Consider the following 18,301-nt stretch of genomic DNA (forward strand, 5'->3'; position numbering starts at 1 on the left):
TTTTCTGCTGAATCTCGGTCCAGGACGTCCGGAACAAGGTTCCGATCAGGGTAAGCCCTTGCAAGCGGGTGCTCTGCACCTAGGAAAGGCTCGATCTCCAACCCCAGACCCCAGTGAGTGTGTATATATTTCTGTATTTTGTGTTTTGTTGTATTTCCGAGGTTTTATCCAAATAAACCCCCTTTTATTTCGCTGCCTTGTTTTGCCTATGGAATGTTCCCAAAAATATAAATTTGTTAAAAGACCTGGTCTACCGTGATACTCAGAAAGGAGCATTTCTGATGGATGACTGGCCTGTTACAAAACATTGTTTTCCTCTACTGAATTGTCTGGTTGATGTGCTCTGTTGTTTGTTTGGGGATTGTGACAGTAGGTTGGGACAGTAGGAGCCACGCTTGTGATGCTTGCCAGCGAGTAGGCAAGTCGGATGACCGTGTGAAGGTTCCCCTGAGACCACTACCGATCATCAGCGAGCCCTTCCAGAGAGTAGCAGTGGATATAGTGTGACCGCTTCTTATTCCCAGTCGGTCTGGGAAGCGCTACATCCTCATGGTGGTTGATTTACCTGGTACCCTGAGGCTGTGGCACTGTTCTCGATCGAGGCAAAAAAAGTGGCAGAGGCTGTGATAGAGATTTTTTACTAGGGTAGGTTTCCCAAGTGAGATTCTAACTGATTAGGGGATGCAGTTCATGTCTGAACTGTTCCAGTGTCTCTCGGCTACATATGGGGTAAAAGACCTCCGCTCTGCCCCTTACCACCTCCAAACAAACGAACTGTGCAACCGGTTCAATGGGATATTGAAGCAAATGCTGCGAGTAATTGTAGGAGCCGAAGGGGGAGACTGGGAAGCCCGATTACAGAACTTGCTGTTTGCCTACCGAGAGGTACCACAACAGAGAACCGGCTTCCCCCCTTTTGAGCTTCTGTATTGGCGTTGTTTCCCGGGACCGCTTGATCTGTTCTGTGAGGGATGGGAAGGGGAGACTACCAATACTGATGCTTCTGTGCTACAGTATGTGGTGGGGCCCAGAGACCAGCTAGAAAGGCTCATGGGGTTGGCACAGGCTAACCTCCAGGCAGCTCAGACCACGCAGAAGCGCTGGTATGATACTGTAGTAGTGTCCGTAGCAGAGAATTCATCCCAGGGCAGCAAGTGCTTGTTCTGAAGCCCACTCGGCAGAACAAATTGCTAGCTGCCTGGACCGGCCCGTATACGGTACACCGGAGGATGAATGAGTGTAACTATGTAGTTAACTTAGATCCAGAGGCGGATAGACGTAGAATGTATCACATCAATATGCTGAAGGCATACCATGCGAGTGAGCCGGTGGTGCTGGCTATCTGTAGCCCACCGTCAGGGGACCCGGCAAGCCAAGGTCTACCCGATCTCCTGGGAGAAGCCAGGCAGGGGAACACTGCAGGTAGAGATAGGTCCCCAGCTCAAAGCTCCCCAGCAGGAGCAAGCTCGAGCTATGTTAGAAGAGTACTGGCTCCTGTTCATGGCCAAACCAGGTAGGACCCATCTCACTGATCATCCGGTCCACAACCAGGGATCACAGACCTCTCCACAAAAATGCTTATAGGGTTTCAGCGGAGGTGAAGCGGAGCATAGAGAGGGAGGTAGAAGAGATGCTGGCCCTAGGGGTAATAGTAAGGTCTCAGAGTCCATGGGCTGCACCGGTAGTCCTAGTGCCTAAGAAGGACAGGACCAATTGTTTCTTTGTGGACTACCAGCAGATCAACGCGCAGACTGTCAGATGCCATTCCCATTTCCCGCATGGATGAGTTATTAGATGAGCTTGCCGGGGCTGACTACCATGGATCTGTCCCGGGGGTACTGGCAGATCTGTTTGACCCTGGAGGTGCAGGAGAATTCAGCTTTCATCACCCCGCGTGGCTTATATGAGTTTACGGTTATGCCATTCGGGATGAAGAATGCCCTGGATACCTTCCAGCTTTTAGTCAATCGCTTACTGGAAGGGATGCAAGGTTTCACAAGGACATATCTGAATGACATTGCTGTGTTTAGTGATACCTTGGGGACACATCCAGAGAAAGTAGCGGCGGTGCCGGTGAGCATCAGGGAAGCCGGGTTAACCCTCAAACCATCTGTGCCCGGTCGGCATGGCGGAGGTATTGTACCTCGGTCACCGGGTGAGAGGGGGGCACCTCAAACCTGAGCCTGCTAAAGTGGAAGCAATTGTTAACTGGCCAGTTCCACACACCAAAAAGCAAGTTATGGCTTTTTTAGGTATTGACAGCTACTATAGGAAGTTTGTGCCCCAGTATAGCGCCCTGGCAAAACCCCTGACTGATTTGAAACAAAAAAGACTCTCGGTTCTAGTAGCCTGGTCACCCGAGTTTGGGGAGGCATTTCAGGCTCTGAAGTCCGCCTTGGCAAGTGCTCCGATCCTGGCAGCCTCTGACTACAGCAAGCGGTTCCTTGTGCAGATTGATGCCTCCGACTATGGCATCGGGGCTGTGCTGAGCCAGGTAGGCGAATACGGGGGAGAACACCTGGTCATCTAACTCAGCACAAGCTGCTGCCTCGGGAGGTGGCTTATGCCACCATCAAAAAGGAGTGCTTGGCCATTGACTGGGCATTGAAGTAGCTTCAACCATACGTCTATGGAAGAGCCTTCACTGTAATCACTGATCACAATTCCCTAAGCTGGTTACAGAGGGTGTCAGGGGAGAATTGAATGTTGCTCCGCTGGAGTCTAGCCCTGCACGAATTTGACTTTATGATTCAGCACAAGAAGGGCAGTGAGCACGGCAACACGGATGGTCTCATCTAACATTACATACCCAGTGACCAGAGAGCCTCCAGGACATCCAGGCTTGGGGAGCCACCTGATGTGGAGTTTCAAGGGGGATAGTTGGGTAAAAATGTATTCAGAACCTGTGTAGAGGGTCGGAGAACAAAGTTACCGGTAGTCCCCAAATTCTACCCGACGAGCAGGTACGCTACGCAGGTACATGAAGTGAATTACACCGGGGCTACCAAGTTTCTTCCAAAACCCGGGTTTTCAGCCCCAAGTATCCCAGTCCCATTTCCCCACATGTAGTATGTTCCCATACGTTTATTAGATGTATAAAGTGTGTATTCATCTCTATACAGACAGTCCTGGCAATCTAAATAGGAGCCGGGATGTCTGCATAGAGATCGGGATCAAAGAGGAGAAGAGAAGTCAAGAGGTGTTGAAATAGTTTGGTATTGGGGGAAGGGCGGAGTACTAGGTCCGGAGAACAAAGGCTTCATGCGGTGGAGACACTTGGTCTGCCAGACCTAGTGGAGCCTGCCCAGCAGGAGGCAATGGGCTGGCTGGGAGAAGCCGCTGCTTGTAGGCATGATTCTCATTGGCCAATTCATATTTCCTGCTCGCCCGGCTTTTCGAACCAGCTCGACACACCCCTTCCTCTGACGTCAGCAGCCAGACGATCCCCTAATTTGATTGGCTGGCTGAGTTATGATCCATCCTCTGATTGGTCGCCAGCCCCTGCTCCATGTTAGACATAGAACACCAAGGTGTATATAAAGGGACCTGCTGAGCAGTGAATCAGACGATCTCGGGCTTGGGTCAGTGAAGCTCTGGTGGGCTTTTCAAAGTTGCTCTGTTGCGAATAGCAGAGAAACCGGCTTCATTTTTAGCTGGAGAAGCCAGCCTAGCTGAGACCAAATTCTGAGTTTGCGGCCAAGTTCTATTTTGTGCCTCACTCGCGGTTAGCAGGTATAGCCAGGTATCTTACCGTGAAGTTTCTGGATCAGGAGCGGACAGGGTAAGCCTTCTGAAGCACATGCCCTGCACCTCGTCGAGGCTTGAGACTCCCCCCAAACCACCTGCTAAGTGTGTATTCTACTGTATTGTGTGTATCATTTGTATGTCTCCTGGTCTCACCAGAATAAACCTAATTTTATTCCACTACCTTGTTCTGCCTACTGAATTGATACCGAAGGGTAAAAGTGTTAAAAGTGCTGGTCTCCTGTGACAGGGGTCTTGGTTCTTTAAATTATCAGTAGCTTCGAAAGGACTATATCTGACTTCTAGATGAAGTGGGAAAGTAGGGTATTCGATCTTTAGGTAGGAATTAACCTTTTCCCCCAGTAATCCACGTGATTATTGTCTCTAATTCTGGGCCAAATTAGCTTAAGTAAGGTAGAGATAGACCCTGAACCTATACGGTTCGAGTATTGAAGGTCAGGATACCTTCAGGTCGTCTGTTTTTAATACCCATTATTTTAATTCATTGGTACACTAATAAAGTTATGTTTTAAATCATTCACTCATCATACAGAGCGTGAACCTGAGTGCTACAATTGGGTTCTATCTCTACCTTACTTCCCTCCATTTATATACCCAAAGCACCGTTCACTTATCACTTGTTGAGGCAGCAGCAGGGGCTTCCCTATCAGTCTACCCAAATTAGCTTAACCCTGAAAAGAATTACCTAGAAATTCGCTTATGTTTCTATGAAGATCGGCATCCGAGGGTTTTTGCCAGAGAGCTCTGTGTGTGGTCGTAGTCTGTAGCATCAAATGAGGCATCACAGAGAAATTCTAATGACTGACATGATAGTGCAGTCTATCAAGATCTTCTAACAAGCTGTTACTGATTGTATTGCTTTTGAATACTGGAAAACCAGATCTTCATCATTCTTATTAGACACGTTGATGCAAACATCAGATTGAGAGAAGTTCCTAAAGTGGAATACAGATGCTTGTCAATAGGGTCTCTGTAGGATGCTATGTCTTCAACAGGGATAGTTGTCCTTCTTGTGAGTCTGGATACCGTGGGGTCCACTTTAGGAGGATTTTCTCAATCTTTCTTATCTTCATATGGGTACATTTTGTTCAATTTATCCCTAGTTCCACTTTGTGGTCAGGATATATACATTAGGTCGCAATTAAATCCTTTGAAATCTTATGGACCGGAAAGGTTCTGGCTTTTTTCTTAGATGCATAAAAATTGTTTGCCCACAGTATTGATGTTACATAGTTACATAGTAGATGAGGTTGAAAAAAGACATAGGTCCATCAAGTCCAACTTATGCTAAATTTAGACAACAGATACTTTATCCTATATCTATACTTACTTTTTGATCCAGAGGAAAGCAAACAAAAAAACCCAGTGTCATATCATCAATGATATCTCATAAGGGGAAAAATAAATTCCTTCCTGACTCCAAGAATTGACAATCGGATTTCTCCCTGGATCAACATCCTTCCCATGTATACTTATTTGGTATATCCCTGTATACTTTTCCCATCTAAAAAGATGTCCAACTTTTTTTTGAACAAATCTATTGTATCTGCCATCGCAGTCTCCATGGGTCATGAATTCCACATTTTAACTGCCCTTACTGTAAAGAACCCTTTCCTTTGTTGCTGGTGAAATTTCCTTTCCTCCAACCTTAAGGGATGGCCCTGAGTCCTTTGTACTGCCCTTGGAATGAATAGTTCTTTTGAAAGCTCCTTGTATTGTCCCCGAATATATTTGTATATAGTTATCATATCCCCTCTTAGACGCCTCTTTTCTAATGTAAATAAATCTAATTTAGCTAGCCTCTCCTCATAAGTTAGATTGTCCATCCCCTATATTAATTTGGTGGCTCTTCTCTGCATTCTCTCTAGTTCCATAATGTCTTTTCTTAGGATTGGAGCCCAAAATTGTACTCCCTATTCAAGGTGTGGTCTTACGTTATAAGCCTGCGTTATAAGCCTGCAAATTTGGTTATGCCCTGATGTTGGCTGCAGGCTTACAACGCTTTGGCCAAAGGGTTTAACTAAATAACCCTTATTCATGAGATCACCATTTAATTTTAGCCTAATTGGTAGGAGCGCAGGAATCGTTCTTTTTGTTTTTCTATATGTTTCAAATGTACATACAAAAGTTGAACTACACGTATCACAAAAGCAGATGCCATGTAATACACAACGCATGCTACTTTCTCTATGGAGCTACTAAGAAAAATGTTGCGACTGCTCCCTCATACTGTATAACAATTTAAGGAGCTGGATGCTTCTGATGCTAAATATTACAGGGATGGCGAACTTTTTAAAGCTTGTGTGCTATAAAAGTTTTAAAAAAAAGCCATATTTTTTTGGAGTGCCAAGTAGGTTTACCTCTGATAGCCACAACCAGGACACTAAATATTAAATACAGTACACAAGAACACTTTGCGTGATGTGAAGAGTAGTGAGGGCAGCAGCAATCCTAACCCCCTAAGCTGCTGGTACCCTACTCCCCACTGTAAAAGCATGTTGCGCAGTAAGTCGCATGGATGCGGCCAGTCGCGCTACTTAAAGGAGCAATCCATGCAATATCCTACATGTGTTTTTTTTTAAATAAATCAGTTATGTCGTATTAGATTATACTACTCTTTTTTTTAAATTTAACTCTTACTCTTTTAAAAAAATTAAACTGTTAATGACATTTTAATGGGTTTTAATATACTGAGCTTCTTTTGATTTCTTTAGCATGTTTTAGCCCACCTCCCCAACAGTGCAAGATATTTGCAACACTTTCCTGTTTGTGATAATTTGTTGCCAATACTCCCAGCAGTTTGAAGTAGAAGAACAATGTTCAAATATAGTGCTCAAGTGACATGCTCTGTAATTAACAATGATTTCTTGATTGAAGGGAATAGGCTGGGTGTAAGGTATATAATTGAGTGAGGTATATATGGGTGCGTGTGTAGTCTGTGACCTGAATAAATGTCCTGGTGAGTGTGGGTGATGGAGATATATGAGCCCCACCCCCTCACTGCCAATGTGGACTGGTACTGACACTTGTATAAACACACCAATAAAATACCTCTATGTACTGTTTAAAGGTACAACTCACGTGACCTTGCCCATTGTGCCTTCTGGAAAGCGTGCTCCTGCTGGTAGAAATTATTCGGGTAGCCACAGATGTAGAAGTGCAGCGCACAGCGATAAACTGGATCCAGTTTATCGCTGTGCGCTGCACTTCTACATCTGTGGCTCCCAGCAGTTTGAGCTGCAAACTGTAACAATAGATAATGTTACCTTAGTAAAATAAGAATACATTTTAGCTGCTGAGTTACACTGACTGAAGGATTGATTGAAACTGAAAAGGCAGCCATTTAGTGAACCCTGGGAAGCAGGATCTTTGCTAATCGATCAGCATCTAAGGTAATTCATTTTCAATAAAGGTAATCAAAGGCTGCACATATTAAAACAAAAAAACATATATATTTTTTTTAAGTGCCTTTTGGACTGCCTCTTTAAGCATGAGAGTCTGAAGACGAATCCTGGTCGTGTGACTTCTATCTACAAAAGCCTTGGAGGCGCTTGGGTCATGTAACCATGGCGTGTAGGGTAACCAGATGTCCCAGTTTAGCCGGCACAGTCCCGGCTTTTAGGCCTCTGTCCCAACATTTTGGGGTGCTGTCCCAGTTTTCTATCCTGCTGGCCACGCATGCGCAATCTGCACTTTCGGGCTGCTCATGGGCATGCACGATCAGCACTTGCCAGCCGCGCATGCGCGATTGACATTTGACGGTTGTTCATGCAGCTGGCATGCTCCGATCACACATGTGCGGTCAGTAAGTGCCGATCACGCATGCCCGCAAGCCGCCGGCAAGTGACGATCTCACATGCACGGCCAGCAAGCACTATTTGCGCATGTGCTGTCAGAGCTCGCCATTCTCGCATGCACAAGCGTGACATTTGTCCCGGTTTTTGCCTGGACAAATATGGTCACCCTATAGGGGGTGCCCATAAAATGTCTCATTATCAACATATGTGATTTCCAGGGGTGCGCAAACTGGGGGATGCAGTGCTTACAGAGGCCCTGCACTCTTCCCCAAAGCATTTAAATTAAATACAGTGAATTGTGCGCGAGGCCTCTGTATGCCACTTACCTTGTCTCTGACGGCTCCTGGCAACGTGTCGCCATGGTAATGCCACGTCACATGACGCCAGAAAACACAGTAGACAAGTTAAGGGGAAGGGGGCGCGAGGGGGGGGGAACAGGTAGGGGGGCACAGACGAAAAGGTTTGCGCATCCTTGCTCTATTCGATTCCCTTCTGTAGTAACGTGATACTGTTATTGTTTTATATGTCTATGAAAGTTCTGGCAGCCGTACTGGTTCTGCAGAACAGCTGATTCTTTGTAGGTTGTGATCCCTGTTAGAGGATTAACATTTAAGAGCCCTTGATAGATGAAATGATAGTCTGCAGAGCCCACAGACGTGCCCACAGTGTGCTTGAAGAAGAAACAGTAACTCTGTGAGGTTTCCAAAGCTCTGTGCACTATAATTTCTACTATGAAGAACTGTAATGTTGGTTCTGTAAAAGTTATTACAAACGACCACAATATGATCCAAATCTCCATAAACAATTTATGGAAAAAAAGAAAAGATTTTTTATTAGTTTGTGAAGATTTACGTCGATGTTTCTAAAAGCAACTATTGTAAAATGTTACGATATATGTAATCAGACATAAAAAAAAGTCAAGCTATTTGTAATACATAAAATAATAAATCGGGGCCGGCCTTCTGCTTTGCGGGGCCCAAGGCAGCATGCTGGCAGCGGACCCTCTTCCCCCCCCCTCCCCCTTAATAAAAAAAAGGGGGCCTTACCTTGAGAAGCAGACTCCAGCACGTGTAAAGGTGACACTACAGGAGGCGTCTGACAACGGACAAGGTGAGGAAAAACACACACGCCTACACCTACCTCTCTGCCAGTCCAGGGGCCCCGCGCTCCCTCCTGCAGCTACCCCCTCAGGTTGGGTGAAAGTCGGATCCCGGCACTGACAAGAGGGAGAGATGAGTACGCGGGGCCCAAGGCAGTTGCTTTTGTTCTAACGCCGGCCCTAACATTATACAGTATATATATTTGAAACATATTGTGGAGGGAGCACAGTTAAACAAAGCACTTAGAAAAGGTATAAACAACATTTAAGATGCACTCTGCCCCATGGATTAAACAACAAAAAAACATCCTCATTGTTGAAGTAAATCTAATAATGAGTGCAGCTTAACATGTTTAGAATTGAGTAGAGATACTAAGAGTAGCTCTTATTTGAGTCATTCGTAAACTGCTTATTTAACCACTTCACAGCTGCAAGAGTTATGCCCAGATCAGATAGTATACTACGCGATGTGTGCGCGCTTGTGTGCGCGCGCGCATGATCGTCACTATTAGAGGCTGGTGGATGACAGTTGTCACACTAAAAACTGCTTGTGGCGGCAAACGACAGCGTTGACGCTGCAACATTTTGCCGCCACAACCCAAATTGAAATTTGGGGCTGCAGTCGCGTCACGTGAGCTGGTTCAGCCAATAAAGGCGAAACCCCACACTGCCCCCAATCGCCGCGACCCAACTTCTGCCGCTTGAGCACAGATCGCTGGGCTGCAGGAGCACACGGCGGAGGCGCGCACGCAAGGGCGCGGATGTAGCAGCCAGTCTGAGCTCTGCCTTACTCTGCAAATGTTGCAAAAGGTTTGGCTTTCCAGATTGTAATGCATAAATTATATGTGCTAATAAATGTAATAATCTAATTAGGGACCTGTCCAGAATCTAGTTTAGACGTGTATCCGAAAAGTTTACAATCTAGGATAGTGCTTTTTAAACCTTTATTTCTTAAGGAACACTGGAATTATATTGTGAAAATCTTAGGAACCCCAACCCTTTATAATAGGGGTTCAGAGATCAGATGCATTGTAAGGAACCCCAACCCTCTCTAATAGCACGTCTCAGATCAGATGCATTGTAAATTCTCCTGTATTTGGCCCCATTTTCAAATGACATGAAAATTGCAGGGAACCCTGTTGAAAAACACTGATCTAGGGACTAGGGACTGCATTGATTTATTTCTTCTTAGAGCTCGTGTTATATGCATCAGAACATTAGAAACCTGAGACACATTTTCCTGCAATAGTAATGTACAAATAATCAGATCTTTATGGAGTGCTGCAACATTGTTTCTAGAACAGTACATTAACGTTAAAGAGTAGGTGACAACAGCAAAAGTTAAGTATCTGTGGCTGCAATTTTTAATTCTCCCATTCCACATTGACCCCTTGAGTGCCAGAGGGACCAACATGGCTTTATACATCCCTCTGCCACTTGAGCCTGGACTGGATAACCAATGAATGTGTGTGGATCACAAGATTGACAGTTCATTTCCCCCTCCCTTCCCAGTAAAACTTCAATGGAAACAGTGTCAACCAGCCACGTAGGATGAGCAGTGATCCCTACGTTGGCAGAGGGGATTTGGCATGTGCACCCCCTACCTTTCCAGATCTCAAAATACAGACCCCAGAAAGAACATATCCCCTTTTCCTGACATGTCAGACATACATGATCAACTACAGCAAAACTGGAAAAGTAAAACAAACGCCCCACTCCTCTGTCCAGTGGGAAATACAAGATGCACGAAAGGGAGGAGACAGTCAGCCCCACCACCTGATCCCCGCCTCCTCCCCTCTCTGAGGATGCTTTGGGGCTTTAGCTGTAAAAGGAGGGCTGTCTCTTTTTGGGGGGGATTTTCCACGTTTGCATACTTTTCAGCTGCTGAAAAATAGAAATGTGTTGCTAGCAGCAAGCTCCACCTCCCCCCCCCCCTCCTCCTCCCCCCCCCCCCTCCTCTCTTCCAAGACACTGCATTAGAGCACCGGCCTTTCTTTGGTTTCCCAACTAATCCCTTCTGTGTTATTAGAGATACTACCATATCTTGCACCTTTACCTATTGATCCCCTTGCACCTCTCCTGTGCATTTTCCATTTGCTTAAACACATCATAGAGAGAGAGAGGGGGCTAAGTACCCTTCACCCTTTTCCTCTGCTCACCCTGCTGCAGTTATTATCTCTACCCTCCCTGTTAATCTCCCCATCCCCACCAGTGCAGATCTCTGACTCGCACGTTTTGCATACTTCCCACATCTGCAGCAAATAACATTGATATCCCATACACCACCACCGCAATCACCAACTCCTCTTGTACTGTGCTTTCCACACCAACCCCATACATTATTTCCACACCCCCAGGTGCTACAACATACTCCCCCCTCCTTCTGATCCCTCTGTATTTGTTTCCCCCCCTCTGGAGCACTAAACATATTTGCATACTTCCCTGACTGCTGGAAAGGAAGATCTGGTACCTCCCCTTCCCCTCTATCCCTAGACACCCATCACCACTGTGATCAGCGAGTCCCCTCTTGCAGCGCCCCCTCTTGCAGCGCCCCCTCTTGCCCTCTTGCAGCGCCCCCTCTTGCCCTCTTGCAGCGCCCCCTCTTGCAGCGTCCCTTGGCATTGCCTCTCCCTGCACAGGGGATATATATATATACATGGCTGTTACAGGGAGCCCCAGCCCCGCCGCTGCCTCCCTCCCCCGGGCCCTGGTGCCCGGCAGCCGGTGGCCGGTGCTGGCCCTGCAGGCCGCCTTCCTGGTCAGCTTCGTGACTTGCAACGACGCCCCCCCGGTGCCCGGAGACCAGCTGCAGGTAGACAAGAGCTGGGTGCCGGAGAGCTGCTCCCGCACCGTCACGGAGGGCGACTTCGTGCGCTACCACTACCACGGCACCTTCCCCGGGGGCAGCAAGTTCGACTCCAGGTAGGGGTAAAAATCTCTCCAGCACGGGTATTATTTATTGGCGTGTAGAAAGGGGTCTCGTGTGTTTATATCATCTTGCACTGGGGATATCTCAGAATAATAATATGTGACATTAGAGTTGTGTTAGATCTTAAATCCGTTAGTATACATGGTGTTATCCATGCGGGAAGCTTAAACTATTGCTTACAAACAGGTGTGCATTTGTTGTTTTATTATGGTGTATATGTATGTATGCATGTCTATATACATGTAACATATGAATGGAGGATCCAAGGCACTACGGATTTTTAATGTCAAAATAGCACAACGTTTCGACCTGCTCAGCGGTCTTTATCAAGTGCCAGTCACTTGATAAAGACCTCTGAGCAGGTCAACACGTTGTGCTATTTTGACATAATAAATCCCTTAAAAATCAGTAGTGCCTTGGATCCTCCATTCATATCTATGCTTAGGATTTCGTTAGACAGGTTTTCCCTGACCCAGGAGCACCGGTATTAAACTGCAAGTATTTTGCTTATTTTGGTGCACTTACAGGTGTACAGCAGCTCAACGTTTTTTGTATATAAATGTAACAAACATAAACCTAATCTCACAGCACACAGTCACTGGATTAAACCAATGAAATGCTAGTTGCAGTTATTATTATTACTATTATTATCATCTTTTAGAATAACTGTCCATAGTAAGCAGAGCAAAAATATGCTAATAGAGTCCCAGGAGATGTCTATCTTGTTATCTCCTAACTTTAGTAAAACACATGGTATTCATTCATTCTGCCATTCATTCCTTTGCACTGTGACTGAGATAACATTTGGCCAGTTTAAATCTTGCACTGCATTCCTGTGCATTGCAGCCTTGCTGCCCTAAGGGTTATTATTTTACTGCTCAATGTCACTCATTGTGAATGGTCAGGTCAAATATTTCACCTTTTAAAATGAACATAAAACTCTGGGTAACCATGGCAAGTATATTTTTTTTCTTGCTGCTCTCAAATATCACCTCCTTTCTAGAGAATATAAAAATGATAAAAAAAATCCTGCAGAGCATCACCATGGAGGAAATGGGTGTTAATCCACTGTACAGTAATTGTAGGTGATAGCCAATCAGGGGTTTTCTTCTAGAAAAAGGAGCATCAGTATGGTTAAGGCCTACTACATGTATAGTAGTTAAGACACCAATACAACAGATGATATATATTGCACGTAGGTTGTGTGTGTACAGTATGTAAAAAAATTAATATATATAAATATATGTGCAATTATTTCATGGATTCAGGAGATACTGTAACCTCCAGCATCCACTAAATAATTGTCAGAACTTTAAGAGTAGGCCTTTTTAAAGGTTCATTCATTCACTTGTGTCAACATACACATAACATATTTATACACACCCTATAACTTTCTGTTCTTACACATCAATACTTTATGGTGTTTAATATTATCAAAACGGAGCATCACGATTTTAGGGTTTATTGGTAGGCGGGAGGGGGGGGAGACAAAGGTATCTTAAATGTAGCCATGTTAAATGTGATCCACTGACAATGTGCTTATGAACACTTTCACTTAAAGAGGCAGTACAAGCAGTTTAAAAATGTGTATTTTTATGTTACTAAGGTAACATTATCCATTGTTACAGTTTACAGCTCAAACTGCTGGGAATACTGGCAACAAATGATCAGAAACACGAAAGTGTTACACATCTTGCACTGCTGGGGAAGTGTGTTAAACCTGCTATAGAAATCAAAAGATGCTCAGTGTATAAAAACTCAGTAAAATAGCATCAAGATAAAAAAATAAATACAAAAAAGTAGTAAGTATTATCTAATACTACAGAACTGATTTATTTTTAAAAAAAGCACATGTAGGATAGTGATTGGCTTGCTATTTTAAAATGGTAGCAATTGTTGTCACAGTAAAGAGAAACATATTTATTACGTTTGTTAGCATTTGTTAGTATTTTGTGATCACTGATAAGATTGAAGCATTAAATGGATCCCATTGAACGTATCCAAACTTGCAACAGCATTCACTGGTCTCAATTAGGGGCGAGCTGAAACATGATTCCTGCAAAATGTCCACGTCCCCACATTTCCCAGGGTCTTTCAGAAAGAAGTGCTGTTCATTTGGAGACTGGATTATGTTACACAAGCTTCTTACAGAGCAACAAGAAAGATGAATACAGTAGAAATGCAGTGTAACATGCCACACATAAGACCTTTCACTTTAAAATGAATGTAGAATACAAATGATCTGATCCCTTCTTAGCTAACACTGTTCAAGAAGTTATTGTGAACTAGAAGTACATTGCTGTAGAATGTCAGTGATACCGTTTGAATGATTTATGTTTGAATACATTGCTTATAGTGTATTGGCGTTCCCAAGTTGCATCTATAATTTTGTTTGAGGTCTAAGTTTCAATTAGAAATGAGGTTCCCTTATAGTGCTAGGTAATCAAAAACATAAGCATTATAACATGTACATTACGCAACACACACACACACACACACACACACACACACACACACACACACACACACACACACACACACACACACACACACACACACACACACACACACACACACACACACACACACTTGTTTGAGATACAGCAAGTGATTTATTACTGATTTTAAGAATGTTAAAGTAGGAGTTATGATTTGGGGGAAAGGAGGAGCAAAGCCTCCCCTTCCCGTATGCTGCAATATTTTATATGCTTCAAGATGTATGTATGTATGTATGTATATTTTTTATATAGCACCAGCAATGTATGCAACAGTTTATAATATGTATGTATGTATGTATGTCTTTATTTATATAGTGCCATTAATGTACATAGCACTTCAGAGCGCTAGCATAAAATGATAATACAGGGAATTATAATACAGTAAGTACAGCAAACATAAAGTCAAACTAGAGGATAGGAAATGCCTGCTCCGGAGAGCTTACCATCTAAGTGGTAGGACACTTGCAGAGACAGCGGATGAAGGAGTAAGTGCAGTAGAAGGGCAGTGCTTGACCATTATGGCTGGTTGGCAACTGTGACTGTGGGTGAAGTGTAGTAGACTAGTCAAGACTTTTGAAATGCTTCATCCAGACAGTGTGTTATACTGTAGGTTTGACTTAATGGTGCGGAGAGAAGGTTCTTTGAATATACAGTGTGTGAGCGAGTTCCACAGGTAAGTGGCAGTGAGGGAAAACAGTTTAAGGTGAGAGAGAGCAGAAGAGGTAGAAAGGAAAAATGTATGAACAGAGCATATGATACCAGCAGGCTCATAGTGAGAAATCAAACCTGAAACTCTTACCCTTGAAGAAAAAAGGAGATTTTTTTTTTAGGGATCTGGAACTTTATAGAAAGGCACAAGAGGTATTTAAGGATGAGATGAATATACAGTGTTCTGGGAGAAAGTGAAATGATTCTAGCTGCAAAATTTGGAATGAGGTGGAAAAGAAGAAAGTTGCGAGGCAGAGAGGCCTGTTGGTAGTACAGTAGGTTACAATAAGCCAGATGGGAGTGGATAAAGTGCAGTCCAGGTATATGAAGTAAATTTTGCACACCTCAAAAAATAGTTAGAATGATCCATTACTGGTGCTCCCATGCTTGAATGAAAGCCTGTTTCCAGTCCTAGATCAGTAGACAGGGCACAACGGATTTCTGCAAATCTAAACTCATTTATTGAGCCAACACAACGTTTCGACCTCAAAGGTCTTTATCAAGTGACATAGTGGCATAACACACAATCCCAAAAGACAGCATTTAAATAGCGCCCTAATCCCCATAATGCAATATGTCCAATTAGCAAAGATAGAAAACATGTTTAGTGGATAAAGGGCATACATTAGAATTTTATCAGGAAAGGTCAGATTTATTTATGTATAAAATGTTTTACCAGGAAGTAATACATTGAGAGTTACCTCACGTTTTCAAGTATGTCCTGGGCATAGAGTTAAGATGACAAATAATACATGGTTGCAAATACAGTTACATAAGTGAACTGGGTTATACATTATATACAAGACATTGCATGCACAGTTAGAGATAATATATATTATAGACGTATGTAACAGTTATAGACCAGATTAAAATGTGAGGCAGATTTAGTTTTTAAAGAACTTAGATTGGTGGCGGCTGTGAGAGTCTCTGGTAGATTGTTCCAGTTTTGGGGTGCACGGTAAGAAAAGGAGGAGCGGCCGGATACTTTGCTGAACCTTGGGACCGTGAACAGTCTTTTGGAGAAACATCTCAGATGATAAGTGCTGCATGTGGTAGGGGTGAGGAGCTTGTTCAGATAGACGGGTAACTTGCCCAGATAGTATTTGAAGGCAAGACAGGAAAAATTAACTTTGCGCCTCGACTCAAGTGATGACCAATCTAGTTCTTTGAACATTTCACAGTGATGTGTGTTGTAATTGCATTGGAGAACAAAACGGCATATTGAATTGTAGAGGGTGTCAAGTTTGCTATGGTGGGTTTGGGGTGCCGAGCCGTATACTATGTCCCCATAGTCGATAATTGGCATTAGCATATGCTGTGCGTTACGCTTTCTGACCAGCAGACTTAGGGAGGATTTGTTCCTGTAAAGTACACCTAGTTTGGCATAGATTTTGGATGTCAGGGTATCAATGTGCATCCCGAATGTTAAATGGGAATCAAACCATATGCCCAAGTATTTAAAACTCGTAACAGGAGTTAGGGTGGTTTTAGCGTTGGTTCTGATCTGGAGTTCAGTCATCGGAAGCTTTAGAAATTTAGCCTTGGTCCCAAATACCATTGTTACAGTCTTGTCAGTGTTTAAAAACAGTTTGTTGTGGGAAATCCAATTTTCAAGTCTCAAAAAGTCATATTGAAGTATGTGTTCAAGGTCAGAGAGGCTATGGCCATGTACATATAGGATTGTGTCATCTGCATACATGTGTATTGAGGCTTCCTTTACAAGCTGTAGGAAGATCATTGATGAACACTGAGACTAGTAGGGGCCCCAGAACAGAGCCTTGCGGGACACCGCAGGTGATATCCAGGGGGTTGGAGTTAGAATCTGAGATGGCAACATGTTGGGATCTACCTGATAGGTAGGAATGAAACCAGTTTAAAGCATGCTTCCCTATTCCAGAGCTCTGGAGTTTGTTAAGCAGGATAGCATGATCAACTGTGTCAAAGGCCTTTGCAAAATCTAGGAATATTGCACCAGTGAGTTATCACACTGGATTTCATTGCAAACTTTTAGCAGGGTAGTTACCGTGGAGTGTTATTGGGAGAGGAGAGATTGGCTTGTAGTTTGAGACATGTTTGGCAATGTTATGGAGAAAGAATCAAGTTTTAGTCAGAGCATGAATGTGAAGAGAGGAGTCAAATGTCACCTAGGCAATATGGTTTGGTGACAGAAAAGATGGGTGATTCTGTTTGCTTTTATGGAAAAAGGGGATATTGGGCCAGGTTTAGGAGGAAATATAGGAGATCAGTTTTAGACATACAGACAGTCCTCGGTTATCTGACACAAAGCGTTACTCAAAATGACGTCTGAAAGCGAAGCGTTGTAAAGCGAATCACATTTTCCCATAGGAACACTGTTTAAATGAAAGGTTCCGTTCTTGAAGGCATTTTTAACACTAAAATACACCAAATATTTTACACAGGCAATAAGATAAGCAGAACACACATACATTATGATGTAAAGATTCTATTTATTGAACCCAGAACTGTATAATAAAACTGTTAAGACATGTTTAAGGGCCTAAATACACCACTAAACCTTCACACAAACTGATCTGGATAATTTCCCTGACAGCAGCCTTCTGATTGACATAATGTCGCAACTTTGCAAAGCGTCGCAAGAGGATTGGATAAGCCATTTTGGCGTCGTAAAACTGCCCATAGGGATGCATTGGACAATGTCGGATAAGCCATTCGTCATAAAACGAGGACTTACTGTATTAAGTTTGAGGTGGCAGAGCACCATCCATGAGGGTATAGCCAGGAGGCAATCAGAGACTTGGGACTGGATTTCAGATGTGAAGTATGGGGGGTGTATAGGTGATGCCTAAAGCTAAAGGAGTTAATAAGGTCACCAAGTGATAGTGTGTAGAAAAGCAAAGGTCCCAGAAAGAGCTCTGCGGTAAATTAACAGGCAGATCAACAGGGGATGAAGAACTAGTTGCAAAATAGACAGAAAAGGAGTGTTGGAAAAGGAGTGAGGAGAGCCTGGGTAGAACTTTGTTATGCATACAAAGAGAGTGTATCATCTGGAGAAGAGTGGTCAACAGTATCGAAAGCTTCAGGGAGATAAAGTAGAATAAGTAGGGGAAATGCTGTTGGGATTTTGCTTTATGGAGATCATTGGCTAATATAGTGAGGACAGTCTCAGCTGAGAGAGCTGTACAAAAGTCAAGTTGGAAAGGGTCCAGGAGAGCATGGGAAATAAGAAAGTTGATCATGCAGGAGAAATAGAGACATTTTAGCAGTTTGGAGGCCAAAGGCAGGAGGGAAACCCGGCATCCAGAAACAATTCAGTGACTAGAACTTCACTTCAGAAATCTGTAATGTTGATTTTATGTGGTGTCTCTGTCTGCTTTCCACTAAACAATAGTAAATATCAAAATATTAGTCCTTCCCCAAAATAATGTTTTTTTCTATTAATGCTTGGGAAGGGAGGTGCAGGGGACAGTGGGGGTCAGAGCTGTTGATATATTTATTGGAAGCAATGATGTTGGTCGGGTCTATA

General features: G+C 43.7%; 1 protein-coding gene across 1 annotated transcript in view; it reads left to right on the forward strand.

Moving 5' to 3' along the window:
* The first annotated feature begins 10,620 nt into the window (after positions 1-10,620).
* Positions 10,621-18,301, forward strand: part of FKBP9 (FKBP prolyl isomerase 9) — a 32,995-nt gene continuing 25,314 nt past the window's right edge. Inside the window, exon 1 of the mRNA XM_075586564.1 lies at positions 10,621-11,583. Coding sequence (XP_075442679.1) covers positions 11,318-11,583 — 266 coding nt within the window. The 5' untranslated portion in view covers positions 10,621-11,317. The remainder of the gene's footprint in view (positions 11,584-18,301) is intronic.

The sequence above is a fragment of the Ascaphus truei genome, chromosome 2 (assembly GCF_040206685.1).
Source record: "Ascaphus truei isolate aAscTru1 chromosome 2, aAscTru1.hap1, whole genome shotgun sequence".
NCBI lineage: Eukaryota > Metazoa > Chordata > Amphibia > Anura > Ascaphidae > Ascaphus > Ascaphus truei.